General features: G+C 41.9%; 1 protein-coding gene across 1 annotated transcript in view; it reads right to left on the reverse strand.

Moving 5' to 3' along the window:
• The window catches only part of LOC118019498 (coiled-coil domain-containing protein 6-like), a 105,965-nt gene that overhangs the window by 42,138 nt on the left and 35,882 nt on the right, over positions 1–27,945 (reverse strand). Inside the window, exon 2 of the mRNA XM_035018737.1 lies at positions 13,612–13,761. Within this exon, the coding sequence (XP_034874628.1) occupies positions 13,612–13,761 (150 nt within the window). The remainder of the gene's footprint in view (positions 1–13,611; positions 13,762–27,945) is intronic.

Raw genomic sequence — 27,945 nt, forward strand, 5'->3', positions numbered from 1 at the left:
TAGGTGACTTCTCTAGTGAAGATATTATCCTTGCCCTAAAACAGTTTATGGACACTAAGCTTAAATGGTATCCACTGGTTTTAGAAAAATGAACTTTAGTTTTAAAACCTTTAAACCCTTTGCAAAGTCTTTTTTTTATATTAGCTGTTTTCCAATATGTTTTCAACTGCTGCCATGTTGATTTGAAAGAATACCCCCTTTTTTTTTTAGCATTATTCTTCTGCCCTGAGGTTAATTATAACAATAAAGGATGCAATCTAACATTGAAAAATGTCTGGCCCACGATGCCGCATTTGTCACAGAATGTCAATCTGAGAAAATGTTAGGCTGTCATGGGCTTACAGGAAAATATTCCTATTTAGACAGATGGTCTATATTGTCAGTATCTGATTAGGTATTTCCTTTAACAACACAGATTAAACTAGTAATAAAAGCCATAAAAGCTCTCCATTTTAAGAGGATTTTTCCTCTCAAAAGCTATATCCTGAGGAGAATTTGATGGTAAAGCTGCTGTTACCATAACTCAAGTACGTTCCCCGGGTTACACTAACCCATTTGGAAAAGATCAAGCCATCCTGGGATCTGTTTGCCAAAGATTCACAATGTTCTCCATCCCCAAAGGACAGCTTTGCTGCCTGCTTTGTTCTGCCGTCTCGCAGGTGACAGGCAATTTTGGAGCAGAGCATGGAGTTTCGGAACAGAACACTCTAAGTAGAAAACAGGGTTCTTCTTGGAACAAAGAAACCACCAATACAAAGAGAAACACAGAAATACAGAAACACACTCCCCCCCCTTTCAAATCCTCAGAGAATGAAGATGAGCAAGAGGGAGGTGGCAGAGCAAGGAAGGGATCTTGAGAAACTAACCACCACAGAGTTTACCTGAGGAAAATTCTGAAATTGTTTTAAACAGATACCATGTAAATTCAAGGCACTCGGCCCCAACGGGGCTTGAACTGACATCCTGAATCCACCTGCCTGTGTTAAAGCTGTAGCTCACGAAACCACAAACAAAAACCCTAAAGGGAGCCTGACTTAGGCTGACACAAGACCAGCCATCAGAAATAAACTCCAGTTTCAGTGGCATCTTCAAGTGGGTACAAAATTCAAGGCATGATTTTAAATTTCTAATCAAAGGCCTTAACACTTTATGAGCAATTTTATTTTTTTAAAAGATTTTATTTGACAGAGAGACACAGAGAGAGAGATCACAAGTAGGCAGAGCGGCAGAGGGAGAGGGAGAAGCGGGCCCCCCGCTAAGCAGGGAGCCCGATGTGGGGCTTGATCCCAGGAGATCAAGACCTGAGCTGAAGGCACCGACTAAGCCACCAGGAACCCCTTTATAAGCAATTTTAAATGTTCCAAGAAGGTCTGTGATCCTGAACTAGAACAAAAAAATCGTTCAAACTGAGAAGTAAATAGTCGAGCAAATTCTATTAATGTGTTCATGTGTTCACCTTAAATATATCTAAAGCAAAATGCTTAGGTAGATTAAAATTTTTTCAATCAGAATTGTCTATAAATACACCTTATAAAGTCAATCACAAAGATTATGAAACATAGTTTTTATAACTCCTACTTGTGCAATATATTATTAACATTAACAAAAAAACCCTGTAGAATGGATATTATGTTATATAACGGATGATCTACCGGCAGCACATTTTTGATGGAATTAGGGTTATATGAATAAAGGCTTGCTCCTTAGGATTCAGCATAAAAAAAAAAAAAAAAAAAAAAAAATTTAACCTAACTGAGAAGCCATAAGCAAAGATACAACTGTAAACCTATAAAATTCTAAGTACTAAAACTTGAGCATTTTGTTATTTTATCCACTCATCATATACTGGGCCCAAAAGCAAACTTCCAGCCCAATACAAAATACAAGTATAACATTATTTTGATCTAAAACAGGCTAGGCTTAAGCATCATTCAATCACTCATTAACTGCCATCTTTTTTTATAATTTACAAAAGCTTTCTGTGAACCAGGCCTCTTACATAAGAGATTCAAGAACTCTTCACTGAGTAATTCTCTCTAGCAGGTAGAGACACTGAAAACTGTTCACCTGCGAGAACCATCACAGGTGCACATGTAGGCTGGCTGCTGAGCCAGGCCTCCCACCCAGCATGCAGCAGGTTTGCCAAATCCCAGTCTGGGCGAAGTGTGTGTGCAAGTCTGGGTTTGTTGTCGATCCAGCCAATGCCAAGCGAGGTAAGCCTTCCAGCCACCTGCCCCACAACCCAGTTTTTCACGCAACTTCTGAAGAAGCCCAAGATGCTCCCACCTCAGTTCTCACTAGTTCACGCTAATATTTCTCCCTGTGTACTTACCACCCAGTCCTGCAACTGACAGCCTTGGTTTACTGACAATCACCAAGGACTAGAACTACCTGCACCTGGACCAAGTAGAGAACCACCACCCCACCCCCCCCCCACAGGACAATAACTACATTAAGTCACTGGATTGTCAAAAACAATTGTTATTCATATAAGCTCTGCAAAAAAGTTCAAAACTATCTCTCACAACACTGAGTCTTTTACGAACCAACTTTTCAACCGCTCTACTGAGCAGCCTGAGCAGAAAGACAGCCTCCCACTTCAAATCCATTATATCACCACTAAATGCCTCTTGGGCCCACACTTATTCCCACCTCCAGGCCCCGTCTGTTACTGGTACCATTATTCTCAATCAACACTTCACATCTCATCAGTTACCAATTGGCAGTAAGTCAGCCTCCCTAACAGCTGTCAAACCACCCTCTTCTTCCTGTGCTCATGGCCCCAGTCTAGTTCAAGTCTTTCATTCTTCTTCACCAGGCCACTGCCAAAGCCTCCTAATGGATCTCCCCAGAACCAATATGGGTCATCCCGGCAGACAAAGCCTAATACTTCAGTACTCCACTCAAAACCCTTCACTGGCTCCCTACTACTTGCAAAGGTGTAACATGCCAATGCATGACATTCAAGTCCTTCCACGATCCAATCCCTCTGCAAGTTTCCCATGCTTCCCTCACGCTATTTCACACTCTGCTCAAGTGACGGTCTAAGGTTTGCAAACCTAAAAGCCTTCAGGGTCCAGACATCTGGCAAAGAAGGATGGGTCTCAGCACAGGGAGTGGTTGTAACTGTGGTTAAAGGCAAAGTTCAAGACTCTTTTCCTAAAAAGTAAGTTTAAAAAACTGAAACCCATCATACTGGGCAAACACTTCTAGAGACCACTCTGGTCCTGGGGCTTACAGACTGCAAGCTCTGCTAGTCACATGGGAGCACTGTAACACGAGCAGCTGTGCACCCGTGGCCCACAACCCTGATCACGCTGCACCCTCTGGTACAGTGCCTGAATCCCTCCCTCCAACCTACTCAAAGTGGGGGACGGCTCAGAAAACATCTTCTATACCTTCCCACATGCCCTCCTCCTCTTCTTCACGCTGTGAGGAACACACCGTACTTCCCGTGCAGTATAATGTCTCCTTCATGGTGTGTTTCTTATTCTAATAGTTACTTCCAAAAGCAGCTAACACTTCAAGGCTCTAGTTTACGACGTCCCAAGCATTTTCCGGCCGTAATGGCGGATACTATCGTCTGCAATTTCCAAAGGATGAAACCATAGCTTAGAGAGGTCAAGGACCTGCCCAGAGTCACACAGCTGGTGAGGGGTCTAACTAGGGTTGAAAAACCTTGGTTAAAACCAAGGTCTCTGCCTTCACGGCCTTTGTCCTTTCCCTGGATGTACGCAGCTGCCCTGGGGCCCCGGCGTACATCCTCCATCACCCTCACAGGACTGCAAGCTGCACCAACAGCAGCGACCAGCACGTGCTGAATTCCACTCCAGATCGTGCAGAAAATGCCTTGTCTGTGCAAAGACTGACTGGAGAGATGATAAAAGTCTCACTTCCTTTAGACGGTTTCCCCTAGATGAAGCCTCAGGACGAACGGAACACCTCGGCAAGGCAAGTGTCAAGGGTGCCATTACTACATACATTGTACTCTCAGGTGACCGGCACCAAAATCAAGGAATAGAACATTGCCAGCTCCCTTCCAGATCACAGCCCCCCGCCCCTGAGAGGTCATCGCTCTCCTGATTCTTATGGTAAGAATTCTTTGCATTTTCTTTAGAAAAAACTTTGTTGCCTATATATTTCTAAACATTAGTTTTGCTCGGTTTTGGCATTCTTTTTTTGTCTAGCTGCTTCTGCTAAATAAACTTGATTTCATTCACCCACATTACTGAGTCTAAGAGTATTTTTACTACCTTATAATATCCCGTTGATGAGCACACCACAATTTATCCACTCCATGGACAATGGGTATTTGGGTCATTTCTGGTTTTTCACTCTGACGAACAATGCCACAAAGAACATCCTTCTAGACATCTGGCTCACATGTGCACACACTGTGAAATATATCCAGGAGTGAAAGTGCTGAGTCACAGACAGAATATTTCCAGTATCATTAGGTAATGCCAAATTGTTCTAAAAACAGTTGCAACCATATCCATTTTCTGACACCATACAGAAGGCTTCTCTAAGTAATATCCTTGTGGTTTATTTTGCCTTTCTTGATTACTAACGTGTACTTGTTCATTTGTTTACTGCTCACTTGGCTATCTGCTTATGTGAAGGGTCTGTTCAAGTCTCTATCCATTCTTCTTTGGGACTGTCCATTTTTCTTACTGATTTGTAGTTTTGTGCTGGGTTATATAACGTTGCAAATATCTTTTCCCACCCTGTGGCTTGTCCTTGCATTCTCTTTACATGATTGCCAATGATATGTCTTTGTTCTTCTCCAAGCATTAACTAATGACAATACTCCCGAATGTCTCTGTTGGGAGAATCTCTGTCCTGCTGCCTATCTGTAATCTCCATGTGGATGCCTAGACATCTTAACTGAACTTCTGAGCTTAATAAGCATCTTTTCTCTAGCTTACTTTATTGTAAAAATATGGTATGTAATACAAATGTGTTAACTGACTGTTTATGTGATTGGTAAAGCCTCCAGTCAACGACAGGCTATTAGTAGTTAAGTTTCAGGGGAGCCAGAAGTGATACATAAATTCTGATCGGTGGATGGGGAGGAGAAGTTGGACCCCTAATCCCTGTGCTGTTCAAGGATCACCTGAATTTCATCCTTGAACGGCTAGTACAACCCTCAGTGAAATCGTTTGAGCCTGCAATTCTTTCAGTAGGAAGGGCTGTTTCTCAGATTAAATTTCTCCAGTGGTTAGAAAGCTCATGTTTTCTAGTTGCTCCTCATCCAGTTGTAGAAAGTTATGTTTTTCTAAGAATTTGTCCATTTCATCTAAAATTCCAAATGTATTGCCATATACAATTATTCCTGAGTTATTCACTCTCCTTCTGAATGTCTAAAAGAAAAGTTGTGATGTGTTTCCTAACAAAGATTTCAAGCTTAGTTTTTTTATTTTTTTGAATGCAGTAAGCATGGTTACTTTGGAGTCTATGTCTGTTAAGCCCAATATCTAAAGTATCTGTGAAATCCATTTCTGTTCTTTTGTTTCTACTGGTTTACATCCATGAAATCTATCCCCATGTGCCTGGTTCTCCTTGTGTTCTGGACAACATATTTGAACTTGTATTTTAAGTGAAATTTGTGGCCTAGGATGATGGCATCTTCCTCCAGAAAATTCCATCTTCTTCTGCCAGGCACCAGAAGCCTGGGCCTACCTTAATCCAAAACGAAAGCAAATGCTCTCAGGACAAAAGCAGACTTGGGAGCTGCGGTCTTCTCAATTCCCACCTCCCCCAGGGCACAGGCCTGCAGGCCTTCCCAATCTTGTTAGTTCTTCAAGATTTTTTCAAAAATTTAAGAGCATTCTGTCTAGCTTTTATTTATCCTCAGTGAAGTTTATCTGGATTATCTCATCTGTCATTTTCTAACAGGGAAGGCAGGTGTAACTTTTGCAAGGGAATAGCTAGGTCCTTCCAGAAAATTATTTTTTAAATGTTATTTTCTTGACAGCATCCTCAACCCCGAGGACAAGCGCTCACTTCGGAGCAGATGGCTCCAGTACACTGGGCTTCCCATCCACCCAGAATACCTAATGGGCTACGTTAGAGTTTCCTGTATCCCCCAGAACATGATGGTGCTGGAAGCATTAATGCCTTTAGAGAAATCTGGTTAGGAGGAAAATTTTTAAAAGATGCTTCACAAATGAGATCAAGAAATCCTTTCGGCCCTCGAGTCGGCCTACTGCACTGAAAATCCATTTTGTAAAACCTAGCACTTTCTTCTTCGGAAGACTTCTGAGAGAGTGTTCAGCCCAAAGAAAGAACTCATTCTAACTTGAGACATTACTGTGAATTAAAAGGCCACACCTTTTCTATGAATAAAGATGAAAAAAGGAAAGTAAAGGCAGTTAGCAGCAGGATATAGCTCTGTATTTTAAGGTGATTACTGACTGGGTGAACTGTAAACAGTTTTGAAATGAAAAGAGAACCTACTCAAGAAATGCAAAACATGGCAACATTTATAACTGCAGTTTTAAAATCATTTAAAGTGTTTCCAGCGATGGCTAAAGGCTATCTACAGTGGAGCCAACAGTCCTTTACTAACATTCATCTTTTCAACTAGAAATAACAATGCTTACTCCTACCCTGGTGAGTAAAGCAAGCTCTCCTCCAGCTTCATCTAGTTATTTTTAATTTCATTTTCCATCTACTTTTATTTTCCCTCTACCTGTGTTTTCCCACATTTTTTTCAGGAAGTCAGCAAGGGAAGCTTGAAAGCCTTTACTCTTGCCCTTACATTTTTGGGAGTCCATACTGGTACATCCAATCTAGCCCTAATGTCAACACACATACGCACACTTGGAAAGAAACTCCGTGATTTCCTAAGACTAAACAACTGCATCAAGTTTACTGTGTTTTCTAATCATAATGCAAATTGTGCTGGAGGGAGATTTTTGGCAGGCTACTAAACAGGAAAATTCTGGCTCATCATTTGGCCTCTGGAGGCTGCATCATTTAAAATGCATTAAAAACATCCTGGGAGCCCTTTGCAGATGTATCGGGAACACAGTGTATAAAGCCCCTTGCTCCATGAAAAGAAACAAAGAACAGACAAAGCTGAAGTTCAGATAATTTGTAATAAAAACAATACACACACACACAAACAACCCTCTAACCCAACTGTTCTGTAAGCTATAGGTAATGGCAAATTTTTCAGACCAGCATTAATGGCCCTGAAAAAAGCCAAGAGGGCCCCCTGCTCTGACCACCTTAATGAAGAATGTATTTCAAGGTCTCTTCTCCTCTGCCATGGGGAGGGCAGGAACAGTTTTCATCTGAAGGGATGCAATGGCATCCTAACCTAGGTCCCTTTAAAATTAACTAGAGAGTTTCATCCATATTTCTTGCCCTGACATGCGATTTTGCCGCCTGCACAAACAAGCCTCCTAGGGGCTTAGCAAACTCGGGGTCAAAGGCAGCCTCAGACTCCGGTGCACATGCCGACACGCCGTGCTCACTGCTCGTGCGTGCGGGCATGCCTGCTACCCAGACCCACAGGCCTCCTGGGGTTGGGGAAGCATCCACTCCAGAAAGCCGCATCCATTAAGACGGTGCTGGAAGGAGAAACTGCTTCTCTAGAATTGAGGGGAGGAGAAGGAAAGGGGGCATGAAGTGGTACATCTTTGTCTGCATGAATAGGCAGATTCAGGGACTCACTCAAATTATACCACTCGGTTTTACTCCTGTGCAAACTGAGGTGGAAGAATATTACTGCCGCATGCTGTCTCCCGCACTGTGTGGCTGTCCGTCCTCTGGTAGTCGCAGCTTCTGCAGCAGCATCTGCCCTCCCCTCCCTTCCTCTCCTCTCTGTCACCTTTCCACAGATGTAAGGGAGCATCAACTATGTGCATTCCAGAAGGCATGCGAACCTCAGGGACCAAGTCAGTAACAGTAAAGCCATGCCACTAAACAAGACATCCAGAAGACTTTTATTCTTAAGTCCTCTGAATCATCAATAAGAATATGCCCTCCCCTCTGGAAAACAGTATGGAGGTTCCTCAAAAAGTTGAAAATAGAGCTGCCCTACGACCCAGCAATTGCACTCCTGGGTATTTACCCCAAAAGATACAAATGTAGGGATCCAAAGGGGTACACGCACCCCAATGTTTATAGCAGCAATGTCCACAATAGCCAAACTATGGAAAGAGCCAGGATGTCCATCGACAGATGAATGGATTAATAAGAGTGGTGTATATATATATACAATGGAATATTATGCAGCCATCAAAAGGAATGAAATCTTGCCATTTGCAATGACGTGGATGGAACTGGAGCGTATTATGCTAAGCGAACTAAGTCAATCAGAGAAAGACATGTATCATGATCTCACTGATATGAGGAATTCTTAATGTCAGGAAACAAACTGAGGGTTGCTGGAGTGGTGGGGGTGGGAGGGATGGGGTGGCTGGGTGATAGACATTGGGGAGGGTATGTGCTATGGTGAGCACTGTGAATTGTGTAAGACTGATGAATCACAGACCTGTACCTCTGAAACAAATAATACATTATATGTTAAAGAAAATAAAAAGAAGATAGTAGAAAGGGAAAAATGAAGGGGGGGGGAAATTGAAGGGGGAGATGAACCATGAGAGACTATGGATGCTGAGAAACAAACTGAGGGTTCTAGAGGGGAGGGGATGGGGGTATGTGTTAGCCTGGTGATGGGTATTAAAGAGGGCATGTTTTGCATGGAGCACTGGGTGTTGTACGCGAACAACGAATCATGGAACACTACACCAAAAACTAATGATGTAATGTATGGTGATTAACATAATAAAATAAAATTTAAAAAAAAGAATATGCAGGGACATAATAATCTCTATCATAGTTATGGTAGCATTATTTTCCGAGGACCAGATCCAATTTCAAATGTGAATCAAAAGTACAAAACCATTAACCTATTTGTTATTTTAAGGTCTAAAATTTAAAAGTTGGATTAGATTGAAAAGATTCAGAGATATATGTAATACCCAGTACCCTTCTTATCTCAGTCCTGTTCCAGGGTTTTAAAAAAAGAAAAAGTATTCATTAACTCTTGGCAGCAGTACTGGCTGAGAGAAGACTGCAGACAAGAACAGGACTTCCCAAAGAGCAGGAAGTAAACTTGATGCATCAGGCTTACATAAAAGCTAAGTGAAAAAAAATCCATGACTGGGGCACCTGGGTGGTTCAGTCGTTAAGCGCCTGTCTTCAGCTCAGATTGTGATCCCAGGGTCCTGGGATCGAGCCCCGCATCGGACTCCCTGCTCGGCAGGAAGCCTGCTTCTCCCTCTCCCACTCCCCCTGCTTGTGTTCCCTCTCTCGCTGTCTCTGTCAAAAAAAAAAAAAATCCACAACTGCTAAAACCACTATCAATCTCAGCAATGTCAGGCCTTCCAGTTGGCATTGGTGATTGGTAGTTAACAGGGGAGTTAGGCATTATTTAAAAAAAAAGTTTTAAGACTGAGGACCAGTGGAATAAATCATATCAAGACTGACAAGACAGTTAAGCTAGTCATTAGAGCATTCGGATAATACTAGTTCTTAATGATCTGAGCATTCCAGAATCTTCTATCACCTGCAAATGCACCCAAGTCTGCAGTAGGCTTCAGTGCACTGAGCTCCTTGACAAACAGACACAACTATGAAAGAACTCTGTGCTCTCAAAGCCAGTGACAAAGAAGGTTTCAGAAGGTAAGGACAAAACAGGCATAAGAATTTTTAAACGTCCTTTTTAGGAAATAAGACATTTCTAATCACAAAAGTAATGCATGTTGCTTTTACAAAAGAAGGAAAGGGATATAAGAAAATTAACATAACCCATAAGCTCGGCACCCAAGTATAACTACAACTAATGTTTTGAAAAATAGTCTTTTAGACGTATTTCCTAACATACATGTTATAAATCAAAAACTGATGAAGAGGTTGCTTACAAAACATTTCTTGTAAATTTTAATTATAAATTATGGTTAAATACAACTTGTCTGTGAGGCATTCCAGAGCTGACTTAGTTCTGAAGCAGGCTTGTGCTGGACTTAAAAAAGTACTAGAAGGTTCTTCTTAGGACAGTTTTCAATCAGATTAATCAATCCCATGGCTCAAAAGGATGCAGATTTTTCAGACAAGTTTTCATAAAATGAAAGTATAATTTTCTGGCTACCCAATGGATATACACAAAAGCAAGAGAAAAAGCACGCTTTTTGTGTGTTGTTTCAATGATATTAACATATTTGAAAATATTTGAGCTATCTCCCAAACCTGATCTTCTAGGACAAAAGGATTTCCTTTCATCCATGCTTAAATAAACTTCCGTTTTTAAAGGTATTAGATAGGGGCACCTGGGTGGCTCAGTCGTTAAGCATCTGCCTTCGGCTCAGGGTCCTGGGATCGAGCCCCACATCGGGCTCCCTGCTCAACAGGAAGCCTGCTTTTCCCTCTCCCACTCACCCTTGCTTGTGTTCCCTCTCTTGCTGTGTCTCTCTCTGTCAAATAAATAAATAAAATGTTTTAAAAAATAAAGGTATTAGATACAAGTTCAGTCATGGCAGATGGGAAAGGAAGTGTCTCCTCCACAGCAATAATCTCTTATTTGTCCTCTGACCCAAAGAATTCCTTTGAAATGCACATAAAACCATATCCAATCACTATGAGAGACAACAGTCAAAGCGTGGTGACAAACCAAGAATTGTTCTACAAATAGCCTCTCGGTGGCCTTTGGGTGGAAAACCCTAACCAAACACTTTCCTGGTGAATGGGTCGATTCACTCATTTGTCGATTAGGGACACCTGCATGAGGTTTTTCTTGCAGGCTTTTCAAAAAAAGGTCTATCTAGAAGCACCATCCTACAGAGCCATATTAAAGTGATTACACTATTAGAAAAAGTCTATTGGTACCAATTACTCTAAAAAAGCCTCCAGATGGAGATCCGTTCTTCCACACTGGGTGGCAGAAAATGTGAGCCTTCCACAAAGGACTGGCTGAAGTCCTTGAGGCAAGCCTGGGGGGTGGGGGCACACCACAGGGTGGCAGCCTTCTTCCCTACTGTTGTCCCAGCTCTCTCCAACTGGCCAAAACCAGAGGAGGGCTTTGGGGGTATTCACCCCAAAATGGTATGCTGTGATACCTGATGTCTAAAGTGAGAGATCACCTATCACGCCATAGAACAGACATAGCTCTAGAACCTGCCAGAACCTCTAGAACATGTCAACCTCAAACTCCCTGACATCCGTCTCCTTTCAAGAGCCTAAGAACCAGGAGGGGGGATGGTGAGTCACTGCTTCATGGGTACAGAGTCTGGTTTTCAAGAAGTTCTGGCGATGAATAGTGGTGATGGCTTCACAACAGCGTACTTAATGCCACTGAATTATACACTCAAAAGTGGCTGAAATGGCAAATTTTGTGTTATGGGTATTTTGCTACAATGTATGCGTGTGTGTGTGTGTGTGTGTATAAATAAATATTTATAGCCTAAAAACCATGCTGGGATTCGTGAGAGACTGTCTCAGACATGCTGATCATTCATTTGTCCACATTGTGCAAGTCAGACTACGAATGAGCTACAGTCTCACCAAGAGCTCCCCCAACAACAGAATCACACCTTCATACAGAATCCTTTGTTTTAACAGAGGGCAAACCTAAGACATGGCCATGTGGGGACTATTGCTACACATTATATACTACTTTCAGCAAAAACAATTTATTACATTGTTCAGTTCATATCTTCTTCAATCTCTTGAGAAAGAGCCAACATGCCCCTCAGTTTTTAACATATGAAAAAATGTTTTCTCCTGATCAAGTAAAACTACTTTTTTAGATGTAAGAATTATGAAAAAAAAAATCACTGTATTTCTCCAGGTTATAGCTTTATTTATAGACGTTCAGAACTTTAAGTTCAAGCTTTCTTATGCCAAGTGTATTATCATAACTAACTTCCTTTTCTGCTGCACATGGCTCTTATGTTCTCACTCTTATTTAGTGTCTTATTTTAAGGAACATCAATGTCTTTGGGGAAAAGGTGGGTTATGATAACAAACTACGCACCACAGAACCACTCGCAATGAAGATGAGTCTTTACAGAGAAAAGGAACATGACCTCGCTAGGTTTTGGTAGCTTTATAAATAATTTGGTAAAAGACTCTAAATACTAATAACCATTTAAAAATGTTGAAAACAAAAAACGTTTTTTGCAGGGTTAAAAATCAGGGCACCTGATTACACACTAAACTTGGAAGAACAAACCGTAATCGCATCCCTATAGTTCTAGAAGCAACATGCAGAGTAAGTGGTCTGATGTTGTCACAGTGAAAGGGAGCCAAAGGTCAGACAACCTCCTCCCCTTTTCTTCTTCTAAATCAGAAAGCACATGAGTCCATGAAGAGTTTCCACACAGAAATTCTGTCATAAATCTCTGCTGAACAATAATGCCTGGCTACCTCTCTTCTTCACATTTCAACAGCCACCATCTAAATCATATTTTGTGCAAGAGAGTAACAGTATCTTTATTCAGTAATTAGGTAGAAAAATGAGAATGAAAGAAAGATGGGGCCCCCATTGTCTGGATCACTGTATGGTCTTAACACCAGAGTTTCTACCCCAGAGCTCCCAGCCTTCTCTTACAGGACTGTCTTTGTTGGAAGGTAAGAAAAGGATTTAGGAAGTTTTTTTTAAAAGCCTCTAGTATCCTTTTATTATAACCTCCCTAAAATGTATTCTTCAACCAAATCAATGAATGGAGTGGTTAGCAATGCCCCTGAACGGAAGATACGAGGGAATGCATCTACCTCTCTTAGTCACCTGACAAAGTGGAATTACTCGTCCTCCTGCCATAATTCTTTACCTGCCCATGATCTTGGATAAGCTATGGTATATAATGAAAACTTAATATCCCATTTATTCTTAAGTTCACATTAAATGACCCACAAAATATTTGCCCTAAAACAAATTTTACTTTTGTAATTTACTAGTAAGCTTTGAGGGGGAAAAAAAAGGAGTCTCTGAATTAGAAAAAAATCAAACCTTTCCTGTATGTTTTATGTTGTGTCTTCTATAAACTATTAGTGATTGTTAAATTATAATAGCTGTCTGATATTTGTTCAGTAACATATTACTCACCCATCTGAACACACCTGATTGCCTATAATTTTAACGACAGATCATAGATATCTTATATTTTTCCCCCAAATTGACATTTCACTTTATGTCCTCAAATTTTAGTGCAAAAGACCCACTTCTGTTGCAAAAATGTTTATGTATTCACTATAGATTGAACGTAAAAGGAGGAAGAAGTCCCATATTTAGTGTTAATCCTCATTATTTCCAAAACACTACATATAGCAATTACTCCTGTGGTAAGGCTTCAGGCTCATCAGCAACTCTGTGAGATGCTCACAGCATAAAATATCTTCCCTTACCTAAGCAGATGAGTCACAGAGCCAGAGTCTTGAGTATTACATCGCTGCCATCTTTACCTGGTATTTTTAATCTCCAAAGAACTTTAGCTACAACCTCATCAGCAAATGTTTCAAGCAAAGTGCTCTATCAAAGTAATTTCTTCCTAGAGAGGAAAACAGGCAGGGAAGATGTAAGGGGAGAAAAGATAAATTTACCTGCATCAATTTTCTGGAGAGCTCATTAGTGAGGAACTCTTCTTCTTTTTCATAATTTACAGCAAGGGTTTCTTTCTCCTTCTGCAACGCCTGGATCTTCTTGAATAAAGTGTTACTGATGAATTCTTCCTCTTGCTCAGCCCTGGCTTGCTGTTTAAAAAAAAGGAAAAAAAAAATAAATTAAAAGAGCAACAACAACAAAAAATATGTTAGGGAAACAGGAAATTTATTAATTAAAATATAGTTCTTATTTGCAGAGAGGGCACCCATTTTAATGAGATTTCTATTTTTAACTGTGAACCAATGCACCAGAGGGGCTGAGTAGCAACCCTAAAAGCAAATCTGGCTATTCCCCCAAAGGGCCTCCCTGTACTACGCACGACCCCTCTTCTTAAAGTGATGTTTCAAAGACACTAATAAAGACTGTTTTACAGTTTTTAGAATCAATCCCAAGGCAATCACTAGAATACAGAGAACTCGTCAGACGGCAGACAGGTCCAATTCTGGGGTACGTGCATCAATTCGTGGTAACTCTGCAAGTCACTACATCTCAAAGGTTTATAGTTAAAATATCTAGGTAACATGTTTTACTGAAGCAGAGAAGTTCAACTTGCTTAAAAGTAAAATCATGTCACCTCTTTAGGGTGTTACTGAAAGGGTTTGGATATGCAATTTTAAAAGCAATGCAGATCTACATGGATTCGGTGACATGCTCAATGAACAGTAATTGTAAGGAAATATACAAGTGGCTAGAAAGTAGTACTGAAGTAGCAGGAATCCAGCCAGTGAAAAGTAAGGGTGGAGGAAAGGAGTTTTATTTTTTACTTTATTTCCCACTGGGAATTTTTTGGAGGTGAGGCCAAGGACAGGCATAACTGAATTTTAAAAACAAAAGAAAAGAGGGTCAGGATAATTCAATGGAGAGGAAAATATTCTTCCATAGCCTCTCCCCCATGCTATATTTTAACTATCCAGGATAAACAGAAAAACCTAACCATCCTTGAAGAAAATTAATCTTTTCAGAAAAAGAAAACTTCTTTCCAGTGAGCTCAACTCTACTCAAAGCACTTTTTAAACCACATCATTTTGATGCATTAATCCCAAATAATGCACTCCTGTTTTATCAGCTAAGTTGAAGGAGAAAGAGCTCCATCAATTCCAAGCCACCAGCACCTGTCACTTACAATAATACGAAAGCCAGAGGGCAGGAGACAAAAGGGCACCAGCATGAAATAATTACCACCTTTTATTGTAAAACCTCTGACAACCACCTCCAAGTCCGGTGGTTTAGATTTCTGTACGTATTCGCTTGCTTCCCCAGCGCCCACGCCCTAACAGCCAGTTTCTGGGGGAGCCTGTCCTCCGTGCTCCCCATCTCTGTGGCCTAAAGGAAGCACTCCAGTCCCCAGAACTGCCTGTCAAGCAGTTCTACAAAAGAGAGCCACACGGAGTACTTCAACTGAAAAACAGAGCTACACAAAAAGTGGAAACTTTGGGAGAAGGTCCAGCTCTCGAGTTCTTGAAGAAACTACCTGGGATAGGTCAGGAGAACTGAGCACCTAAGAACACATCTCAGCTAATAAATGCTTCTTTCCATCCAAGAGCACCCAGGGAGAGGTCCCTAGTTCCAGGTGGCTCCCTCACACCTGGTATTTTGTTAGCCCTTCCTAGTGCTCTCCACCGAGGTCCAGAAAATCTGCTGAGGACTGCTGCTTCCCCTCCCCCCTTGAAATGACTCCCCACTCCTCTTTAAAACTCACATCCGTCCAGGTGTCAGTACTAATGCAACGGGCAGGAATCCAAAGTATTTACAGAGGCACACCTGACGCATATATCCAAGCCCGCAATCTGTTCAAGCTACTTGTTTTTCTGCTTTTGACTGACAACGTCCTACATGATTTGATTTCTGATTATCCTAAAAGTTACAGAACAGAAAGGTAAGAGAGGAACTATAATGCTAGTGATTCTGCACTTAATTATTCAAAAGGGTGTTCACCATAAATTATTTTCGTTATCAGGTCAGACTCAACTTCTTACGTGTTGCCACACGCTCAGTATTTTAGACAACTGGTGTATCTGATCACAAGCAGTAAGAGAGCCAGACGCAGGCTGAGCAGACCACCCTCCCCTTTGCACTGAGGCCTGGAAGTAAGGGATAAGCCCTAAGTGTTTGTTCATGGAGCTTCCACCCTACCTCCCCCTTCATCTAACCATTAAGTTACAGGGACAACAGATTTCAGTGTAATATAAAACAGAACTCTGCGATAAAAAGTAGATTTGTTTGCCAGGGGCTGGGGGAGAGGGGTGCGTGGGAGATGGGGAATGACTGCTAATGAGTGCAGGATTTCTTTTTGGGGCGATGAAAATGTTCTGAAATTAGTGCTAACAGTTTACACAACCTTGTGAATATACTAAAAATCAATGAGGTGTACACTTTAAAAGGGCAGATTTTGTTGAATGTGAATTATATCTCGATTAAGAAAAGGCACTCTGATAATTAGCAGGGTCTGGATTTCACGAAGCACCTGGTTTCCTTTGCAAATCTTCCCAGAGAAAGCAGCACAATTTTAAAAGGATGGGGGCGGGGAGGTGTTGAAGAGCACTAGATCTGCTCTAAAGTGCCTTCCCAAGTAAGTGACACATCGCTGGTTATGAGAGGCTGAGGCTTTCCCTAACAAAATTGTTCACGATTTCAGAATAGCCACTTAATTCTAGGGAAAGCCCATTAATGGAAAATGCCGCTCTCAGGACCCCTGAATAACATGCGGAACTGCTCTGTGGAGGCTTGTCAAAGCCTAACTTCGTGAGGGGTGGACAGGCCTCACACAGACTCCATCAAAGGCCTCCTTCAGCTAAGTTTTTGCCACGCTTTCATCCGAACCTGAGGCTGTTTGTTATTCTGCCTCCTGCAGCATCTGACATCCAGCGGAAAACCACTGGGAGGACAAAATTTCAGGTCCCCAAAAATGTAAAACCGAGTCCACTCTTATTCTAACCGGTCACAAATCACCGTAGGAATTAACACATAAACGAGGACAAAAGGCAAGATGTTGTATCCAATAGAGCCTCAGAGAAAATTTTTTAAAAGATCAGACAGAGTGGACTGACATGCAGGAGTAAACCTGATGGTCAGAGGCTGAGCCGAGCGCCACACAAAGCAGTCCACGCCCCGCCAGCCGCCTCCCATGCCAAGCGCCTCATCCGCCCAATGTCAGTCTGAGGCCTGGCTCTTTCTCCCCCCAACTCCAGAACAAGCCTTTTATTTAAGCTGTAAGCAAATGATCCTTCCAATTTATTCCACCAAAGAAGACAAGAGCCTGGTAGACAGTGGCCTAGGAGCAAAGCAGCAAGGCCCAGGCACCATTCACCAGCACTGGCCGTCAGAAAAGCGGGGGCAGAGGGAGATAAAACAAGCTACCATCTCAAATCTCATCAGTTTTATCAACCTACTTCCCTTTTCATCTGAAATGCTTAAAAATTTCAGCATACCTAAAGACATCCAAATTCAAAAATAAAATTGTATTTTCATTTTTTTTACTTATTTTTTTTAAGATTTTATTTATTTATTTGACAGAGAGAGAGAGACAGTGAGAGAGGGAACACAAGCAGGGGGAGCGGGAGAGGGAGAAGCAGGCTTCCTGCGGAGCAGGGAGCCCGATGCGGGGCTCGATCCCAGGACTCTGGGATCATGACCTGAGCCGAAGGCAGACGCTTAACGACTGAGCCACCCAGGTGCCCCAAACTGTATTTTCAAAGCTAAATAAATGAATCACGGTTCACCTCTAACTCCATAAACTCTCAAAGAGAAAATGTGAACAAAAAATTAGGAATGCTTTGAAGGAGGAACACTTTTCTTTGTGTTCTGCCTATGTCTGTAGAGTTGAAGATTGGGACAATCTGGGGAAAAAAATTTAAATGTCTGTAATTATAGTTGCATGTTCAATATTGTTCTAGATGCTGTGTTTAGAAATTGAGCGACTCTCATTCCCCTAGCAATAATCATCTGAGGTCTGTAAATATGAGGACTAGAACAGAAAGTATCTCCAACACTCTCTTTCCCCATCCTATCAAAAATCCAACATTAAAAAAAAGGGAAACAGTAAAGAAATAGGGGAGGGGGCAGGCCAGGAGAAATTTACCAAGTACTCTGGCAAAAATAAACACCAACAAAATCCTTAGAAGAATTATTTTCTCCTGAGTCACCACATATTTAGGCAACCATACTCTGACTGAGCACAATTTTCTGTGAAGAAGGAAAACACAGCTCGTTCTGACCCACTGCTATGATGACCAGGGCACAAATTTGATAGGAGAGTCCAGTGTGATTGTTTAGGGTTTCTGTTCTTTATCGTGGCATTGTGGAGGTCAAGGGTGGGTGGAGAAAGGAGAATTCAAAAGCTCTCAACAACAGCATTCACTGCTGCCGAGAAAAATCCAAGTGCCAAAACCAAAGTCATGTAGGATGATGCAATTCACGATCTGCCAAGCATAAGAAAAAGAACAGTTTTCCAAAGCAGGCACTATTTGATAGCAACCATAGGTAAAGGATATAATCGAGAAGATACGAGTGACTACCAAGATAACACATTAGCATTTGTTTTTAGAAATTACTTTTAAGTTGATTGCTGACTTGTTTTAATGACAAAAAAATCATAAAGGTAAGATTGCCTTGAAGCTCTAATGCTTAAGAGTCCAGGCAGGCTCTATTTATTATTTTAATTATTTAAATTTAGGAATCTATTTGAATATATTATTTAAATTCACTATTCTGTTGCCTAGTCACTTACAATCCATATTTTAATGATCTTAACATCTCAGTTTGAAATAGCGTCAAATTGTTACAATAGCAGGAACCACCCAACACAAAGCCAGGCAAGTGAATAAAAACCCTGTGCTGTCTCCACTGTCGTTTTACTAGGGTCACCACAGCACAGTCCGGGGAGATGCTGAGTTCAAAAGAACTCGTGCCCGATGGCTGGTGCCTCTTAGAGGATTCGCCTGAATATCAGTCGTACCAGGGTTTATCAACACAAACCACTGTCCTGCCACGGCCCTGCATGGTCTGTTTAACACTTAAGTGCCAGTACCGCAGGGGTGGGTGGCAGGTGACACAGAAGATAAGTCCATTAAGTACCTTCATTCCTTCAATTAGAAGAACTAGAGAGATGATTTCAATTACATGTGTGAGAATTAGAATTTTCCATTTAGTCTGTGGAGGCACTAGATTATTTTGTTGTTTCCTCCACATACTGCACACTACCTAGGCTTATAGAAAAAACAATTAATAACCAGTAAATTCAAGCACTAATTTATTCCATTCCAGTAGTGCCAGCAAATCACCGAGTACACAGGGATCAGAGCAGAATCGTTGTTGGCCCTTGCGACTGTGCTATTCTACCCCAGATGCTATGGCCAGGCCATCTGCAGGACTGCAGGGCAAGAGAGAAACAGCTAGAAAGGGTGACTTGAAGGGCAAGAAGAGCTCAGAGAATCTTGAGGTTAAGAAGGACTCCAACAGCTACCAAGTTTCATCAACCTGCTGTGCCTCTCAGACCAGCTTCAGTGAAAGACCAGTCCTCACCACTCTGGTGTCAGACTGCCTCCTTTACAAGATGCCCACCTCCAGCTGAGTGACCCCAGACGAGCCATGTGACCTCTCTGGACCACCGCCTTCTCCTCTGTAAAGTGAAAATAACGGCACCTCCTTCTGGGTTGGTGTGAAGATAAATTCATATAATTCACAGAAAGAGCTTAGCATAGAATCTTGCATAAGGAAGCACTCAAAAGACAGTTACCAAAAGGCCTGGGGAGAAGCATGTACAGGAGGATTAATGAGAAAACAGTGAAGTCTTATGGAGTCTCCCTTCATTTAACGAAAAGTTGAAATGGACGTAATTATGGCACATCCATAGAAAAACATAGGGGAACCATCGAAAAAAATATATATGGCTTTGCACTTACCGTCATGAAAAGATGTCCAGCAACAAATGGTTAAGTGAAATACCAAAATGGAATGTTTATATTGAAAGTGGAAGGACCCTAGGCTGAGTTCCCAAAGAAAAACCACACATCAAGGACACAATGCACTATGAATATATTAACAGAAACTATCTATTTACAACTCCACACATACACACTAACTACCCTACCCTCATGATCAGCAAAGGCTTCAGATATTCAAGTTCTCATAAACTACAAAATAATTTTATCTGAAACATTACAAAGAAAATATGGTGAATGAGCAGCAAGAGAAGAGATCAGGCAGGTTTGAAAAAGAAAACAGAACTTCTTGAAATAAATGTTTAAATTCATCTTGCATTTTGTATTTCAATAGCAAATTTGACACAGCTGAATAGCAAATACTGAAAGACATAAAAATTAATCCAGAATGTAGCACAAAGAAACAACAAAATGGGAAATGGGGAGGATATCAATAAATACAGTAAGGAAATGAAAAATCTGACACACATCTATCTCACTAAAAATTGAGGAGGAGAGAATATTTGGAGATGATGGCTTCAGATGGTATATCTCAGAAATACCATCTGAGAATTTCCCTGAACTAATGAAAGACGTGAATCTATAGATGTAGAGAGCACCAGAATTGGTGCCTAGGCACATTTTAATCCACCTGTACAACATTAAGACAAAAATCTTAAAAACACTCTAAAGAAAAGACAGATGATCCATAAAGAAACAAGCAGATTGACAATCACTTCTCAACATCAATAGGGAAAGGAGACAACGGAATATTCTCAAAATGCTAAGACAAAACAGCTGGCAAACTATACTAGGATATCAAGAATAACTGTCTTTCAAGAAAGAAACAAAACCCACATTTCTTTTTTTTTTTTTTTTTTTTAAAGATTTTATTTATTTATTTGAGAGAATGAGAGAGAGAGAGCACATGAGAGGGGGGAGGGTCAGAGGGAGAAGCAGACTCCCTGCCGAGCAGGGAGCCCGATGCGGGACTCGATCCCGGGACTCCAGGATCATGACCTGAGCCGAAGGCAGTCGCTTAACCAACTGAGCCACCCAGGCGCCCACAAAACCCACATTTCTAATATAAACCAAAACTGAGTTTATGACCAATGGACCTACACGAAGAAGCTTTCTTCTACAGGATGTACTTATCCCAGAAGAATTGTCTACAATGCACAAAGAAATGATGAGCAAACAAACCAGTAAAAACGAAGGACAATCTCAACAAAGATAACGTTAGTCTGTGAGGTGAAAGTCTTGCTACGGACCCCAATAGTTAAAACTGGAAAGAGACAAGCCTGCTTAACTCATGCTCTAAGTATAACCCACTGTGCTTATTTCTTACCGCACTTTCTTGAGGCGCTGAAGATGTTCTGTAGTGACCAGAACATTCCAACTGCCAGACCAGACGTGTATGCCTAGAAGACCGCACCCCACCAAATCCCCTTCCTTGCCCATGATCAGGGGCTGCACGCATACCAGCCCCACCCATGACCACGTGCCCCCTGCATGCTCTCTTGCAGGACCCCTCAGCACCTCTCCTGTAAAACTCCAGGGGCGTACCTTGTGGGAGGTCTGTTGTTAAGGCTTGTTGAGCCTGCCACCTCCCCAGGCTGCCAGCACCCAAAATAAATTTCTCCCTTTCTCGTTTCCAAACCCCTCCTGAGTTACTGGCTTCTCTTGCAACAAGTTTATCTGGCAACAGCGTTGGCAAACCCAGCCCGGGGCTGTGTTCTTGATCTGTCCAGCCCCCTTGGGACTACCTGCGTGGAGCAGATGGCCACAGCAGGACGCCAGGACTCTCCGGTTCTTTCCTGAGCTAGCGGCTGAGCTAGATCACTCAGAAACGAAAGTACTGAACTAGCATTAAAATACTGAATAGTAACAGTGTCACTCAAAGGGGATGGTGAGATTTAGAACATTTTAAGGTCCTCGTATTTCCTAAAGTAAAGATCTAACATATTGCTTTTAAATGTGCACAGTAAAATTTCAAGGATAACTAGTAAACGAACAGAAATGGAGAACTCTAAACCAGCAGAAAAAATACTTTAAGTTAAAAGGTACGAAAAGAGGGCGCCTGGGTGGCTCAGATGGTTAAGCGTCTGTCTTCGGCTCAGGTCATGATCCCGGCGTCCTGGGATCGAGTCCCGCATCGGGCTCCCTGCTCCTTGGGAGCCTGCTTCTCCCTCTGCCTCTCTCTCTCTCTCTGTCTCTCATGAATAAATAAATAAAATCTTTAAAAAAAAAAAAAAGGTACGAAAAGAAAGAAAAAGATGGTAGAAAGAAGGAAACTACATCAGTAATCATAATAAACACAAGTAGGCTAACCTAGACAGACTGTGAGATTGCGGGGGCGGGGAACAACACCTAAAAGATATTAGATATAAGAATTTTAAGTACAGAGATGAAAAAAAGATACACCACACAAACAATAACCCAACCCCCAAACTGGGGGATACAGGGTTATACTAATATCTGTCTTAACAGATTTTATAACAAAACACATTTTTAGGAAGTTCTATCAAGCACAGAAAAATAAACAGACAAAAATTCAAAGTATGACGACTGGCAAAGAAGAAACAAAACTATCATTTTTGGCAGCATTATTTAAAAACTATAAAACGCAGGGGCATGGGTGGCTCAGTCAGTTAAGCAGCCGACTCTTGATTTCGGCTCAGATCATGATCTCAGGGTCCTGGGATGGAGTCCTGCATTGGGCTCGGCGCTCAGTGGGGAGTTTGCTTGAAGATTCTCTCTCCCCTTCTGCCTCTGCCCTCCCCCCCTGCTCCCATGCTCTCTCTCTCTCTCAAATAAATAAATCTTTAAAAAAATAAATAAATAAAACTCTCCTGAAAATTCAAATAATTAGAAGAAAAACAAAGACCATGGCATTTTGTTTTTGTTTGTTTTTTTTAAAAGATTTTATTTATTCATTCATGAGGGACAGAGAGACAGAGAGAGAGAGAGAGAGAGGCAGAGGGAGAAGCAGGCTCCCAAGGAGCAGGGAGCCCGATGCGGGACTTGATCCCAGGACCCTGAGATCATGATCTGAGCCGAAGAGAGACGCTTAACCATCTGAGCCACCCAGGCGCCCCAAGACCATGGCATTTTGTATGTACCACCCATAAACAGAACACATTTCAAAAAGATATTATTTAATATAGTCGTGAAAATTTTAAGGCACCTAAGAATAGATCAGCCAAAGATCTCAATGAAGAAAGTAAGTCTGGACTGAAATATACTTAATAAAGAAAAATACATGAATAGATCTACAAAATTTACTACTGTAGAGATGTCAATTCTTCCCCAAACCATCCATGAATTCAATGCAATTTAATCAAAATATCGACAGGGTTTTTTGAGAAACCTGACGAGCTGATCTAAAATCTGTGTTAAAGCACAAGGGCCAAAAAGCAGCAGACCTCCCGAGGAAGAATGTGAGGAAGAAACCTGCCCTACCACGGAAAGAGACTTACCATAAGCCTATAGGTATTCCCTCATACACTGCTGGTGGGAATGCAGAATGCTACCACCACTTTGCAAAAGAGTCTGGATGATTGTCAGAGTTAAACCTCAAGTCACCATATGACTCAAACCTCTCCTGCATATATACCCAAGGACACCGAAAACCTTTCTTCATGCAAAAACTTGTATACAAATGTTCCAAGAAGCATTATCATTATAGCCAAAAAATGGGAAGAACCCAAATGCCCATCAACAGATGAACAGATAGACAAAACATGGTACGGCTATAAAAAAAATAAAGTCCTGACCGTACAACATGGATGAACCTTGAAAATATCCTTCTTAGTAAAAGAAACCAGACAAAAAAGGCCACAGAATATATGATTCCATTTACATGAAATGTCCAAATTAGGCAAATCCAAAGGGACAGAAAGTACATTAGTGGTTGGCTAGGGCTGAATGTGGGGGGAAATAAGAAATGACCACTAAAAAGTATGAGCTTTCTTTTTGGGGTGACAAAAACGCTCTGTAATTAAACAGTGGTGATGGTTACGTGACTTTACTAAAAATGACTGAATTGTACATTTTAAAACAGCCCTTTCAACTGACAATTGAGAAGCAATCAGACTGACCTAAATTATACTAAAATGTGAAAGACTGTTTTCCCCAACCCTGATGATTTCTTATGAGGACAGGAGGGTATAATAGGATCCCTGGCTGAGTATCTTCATTCTATCAGTTATCTATTGTTATGTAACTAAACCATCCCAAAATGTAATGCTCATAAACAACAATATATTATCTGTCATCATTCTATAAGCATTCCCTTGACTGGTTTCACTGAGCTCACTCATGTTGCTGATTCAGCTGGAAGTTCAGTTGAGCCAGTTTGATCCAAGATCAAGGGAGTGAGAAAAGTTTTCATCTCTTAATGAGAGAAGCAGTAAAATACTATTCAGTCAGGATACTTCCCTTTTTCAAAGTTTCTTCTCTTCTTTTGAAGACAAAAATTTCCTAAAATCTCTCCAGGTTTTTCTATAAATGGTCGGCATGGGAGAGGAGCAACTCTAGAATTTGGTTAGTACTTTAGGTCGGTATTCGTAGGAGGACCACCTGCATTGTTAATGACCACATTAAGTATGGTCAGATGCTTTTTTGTTCCTGGATCGTACCATGATCAATTGCTGCTGCTAAAACTCATTTCCTTGCTTGCTGACAGCACTACAGGATGTAGTCTCACAGTGGAATAACAACACATTTTCCCAATTATAAACACAGGAGCTAGTCCTGCAAGATCATGATGGGTAATCTCCTCAGATCTATCAGCAATATATAAAAAGAGATCAGACAAAAACTGTCTGTGCTTATGAGTCTCAAGGCACACACATCTGTAAGAACAACTATCATAAACTGGATAGACTAGAGACACAAAGAGAGAAATGAGCACATCAGTGTTCTGTGTTTGTGATTCCCATCACTCATTAACTTCAACCCATCATCTTCTTCACCTTGATGATATTACTGCCTCCAGGGTCTATCTTGGCTCAGAAGCCATGGGGAAAGTTATCCATGGCTCTTGGAAGATGTGCTCTTAAAACGGAGGCCTCTAGGGGCGCCTGGCAGGCTCTGTCAGTAGGCCATGTGACTCTTGATCTCGGGTTAGAAATTCAAGCCCAACGTTGGGTGCACTGATTACTTAAAAAATAAAAATCTTAAAACACACACACACACACACACTGAGGCCTCTATCATTTTTTCACAAGAAAACCACTAATGCCACACCCTTTATACCTCTACCTATCCCCAAACACCTCGAGGTTTCCAAATTTGGTGCTGGGGCTGTAACTGAGACCCGCAGAACAGGAATATGAAATCTCTACAGCTCGACAAGCTTGGAAAATGAGCATTACTACTCAGTTGCCAACTGTGCAGAGCAAAGGAATCCAGCAAGCACGTCCTACTCCAAAGGGTCAATAGGGGGAGCTGTGGTACAGTGACCCCAGTGGAAAAGGAAGGCAGGTCAATTCCAGGCAGACAGGAATCCTTCCTCCCAGAAGGTACATTCGCAACAACAGAGGCATCATGAAGAAAATTAGAAACGACAAAACAAACATTCGAGCAAAGAATAAGCTCACTGGTGGTCATCTTCACCCTAGAGGTAGAGCTGACTGCAAACTATTATTGTTCCTGATTGAATGCTGGTCATGCATCATTCACCATGTGCCTAACTCATCAGGAACACTGCATTATGAACCATGTCTCCACATACCTGACATGGGCAGGGGTGAGCCTCAGCACTCCTCCCAGGAGGCATCCCTCTTCAATAATAGGCTTCCCCCTCAATAATAAGTTCCCAACCAGAACGGCTGACAAGTAGAAGCAGCAACTACAGTGATTAGATTTTTTAAATATAATTCAATACATGACAGAGACTCTCCTACATGGCAAGCACTGTATGGCTATGGCAGTGAATACCACTGTCCCTGCCTGAAGGGGTATATAATCCTCCTAGCAATTAAACAAAAGTAACATCATTAATCTATACACTTAGCGGTTGGCCTTGGAGTGACCTTGGCTGCATAAAGTAGCCTGAACAATCAAGGGATTTAAAATGAGATTAAGCTGCACAGAAGAAAAAGGTAAGTATTTTATCCACTACAGTAACAGAAGAAATGGCCCAGCACACAAGCAGTCCAACAAGTGCTGAATGAGGAGTATAAATGTACACAAATATACAAACTTAATTTATACATGTATACGTATGTGTATTTATAAATGAGTCATTAACTCTATGACTCCATTTCTATACTATATGATAATGGCAGTCCATATTTAAGTATCGATTATATCCCTGGCACTGTAAGAGGCCCCTTCCATACATCTCATTTGATCGATACATGGGCTTCAAACATTTCAGCCCCACATAAAAATAAGAGCTGAGAGAGGTCAGGCAATTTGCCCAAGGATTCCAGCTACTAAGTATCAGGGCTACAATTCAAACCTAAACCCTGGACTGGCTCCAACGCTCCTAGTCCTTTTATGGCCTACTCCACTGTTCCAATAACTACGTCTTCCCTAGTGCAAGGGAGGTAGCACGATGCTCCCGAAAGCAGCAAAACCCCCTAGCTCACTCTCAAAGCCAACATGTGCTATTGCACCTGGCCTGAGCATCACAAAGCAGCTCATCTTTGGGAGGAGATACCCTGTAATTTCCTTTCCCAAACAAAGTAAGTAAACGATGGGTGACTGACAGGTAATCTTTAAGAACCACTTTTTGCTACTGCTACCAATTTCCTGATGGTACCCACACTGTTATTCCCAGGCACACTGACAGCACGCTCTCGTAAGTTAGCTTTACTCCACATGCTCTTCTCCCCCGCCCTTGCAGAGTGAATAAGGGTGTATCTGTCGGGATGAGGGAAGACAGGTAAAAGGAACCATGGGAGCAGGTCGGCCACAAGCAGGCCAGTGAGGATTTGGAGTCAAGTCTATTAGGAAACTGTAGGATAAGAAAAGTCACGCTCTCCATGTGTATAAAAGAGCTAATGTATAGCAGGCCTAACCACTGTCCTCTGAAAGGCTGCTGACAAAGCTTAGCCCTTAACTGGTGACTGGGAACTTGAATTGGGAAGGGTTCCCACCACCCAGACTAAAGGGGCTCATTGTGTTAAAACTTTACAAAGGTTATGGTCTGTGATGAACTCCTGCTTTCCTTTGGGTATCTGGAATTTGGGGATACGCTAAGCAGAGGGTGCCTATGTGATCAGTCCCAGTGAAAGCATGCGTGCTGAGTCTCTACTGAGCTTCCCTGATAGACAATATTTCACATGTATTGTCACACCTGTTGCTGGGGGGAGGTAAGTACATGTAGGACTCCTGGGAGCAAACTCTTACAAGCTCATGCCTTCCTCCGGACTTCGCTCTGTGTACTTTTGCTCTGTGTACCTTTGCTCTGTGCTCATTTTGCTTTGTAGCCTCTGGCTGTAATAAATCTTAGCCATGATCATGACTGTATACTGAGTCTTGGGAGTTCTCCCAGCAAATCATCAAACCTGGGGTTTGGTCTTGGTGACCCTGGACTCACCCAGTATCTAAAAAGAATGGCCTTTCATCTAGCTTTCAAAAACCATGGGAGCCACAGAAAGAAGCACACATCACACCGTAATGATTTCAGTGTAGTAGTATAAGCTATAACCCAAACTCTGAATTTAAGTGCACCCTAAGAGGGCCATGAAACTACTTAGCCAGAAAAATCTCCCCAGATCTCCAGACTCTTAACCAACTACCTAATTACCACCTTCAACTGGAGATCATGAAGAAACCTCAAACATAATCAACATCAAACACATCTTGAGTAAAACCTTGGTTTTTCTTTCCCTCACTGCCTTGTGCCCAATTCAATCCATCGGAACACCTTGTTTCTAACCGAAATAGATCTAGAATGTTTCTTTCTATTCTTCTCCTTGCCTCTGTTCCAGCCACCACCATCTTTTATCCAGCTGACAACAGCCACTGAGCCAGCCCTGCAGATTCTTCCTGTCTTGCTCTCATATAATCTTCATCTATACTCCATTCTGCATCCAAAGTGACTTTAGAGGCAGAAAACTGACCACTTGATTGGCCTACATCAAGTCCTCCAGCGCTTTCCCATGATACTCAGAAATGGTAATTCCTTCCTGTAATCTACCAACCCTCTGTGACCGAATCCCCACCCGCCTCTCCCCGCCACGCTCATGGCGCCCCGTGACGCAGTCCCCACCCGCCTCTCCCCGCCATGCTCATGGCACTCCAGCTACACCAGCACATCTACTCCTATACATGCCAAGCTCATGACTCCTGTGTGGGACTTGGGCACTAGCTAGACCCTCTACCACATGGGAAGCTGGT

This window comes from Mirounga leonina, unplaced genomic scaffold (genome assembly GCF_011800145.1).
Source record: "Mirounga leonina isolate KUSES-001 unplaced genomic scaffold, KU_Mleo_1.0 Mir_108, whole genome shotgun sequence".
In the NCBI taxonomy this organism is placed as follows: domain Eukaryota; kingdom Metazoa; phylum Chordata; class Mammalia; order Carnivora; family Phocidae; genus Mirounga; species Mirounga leonina.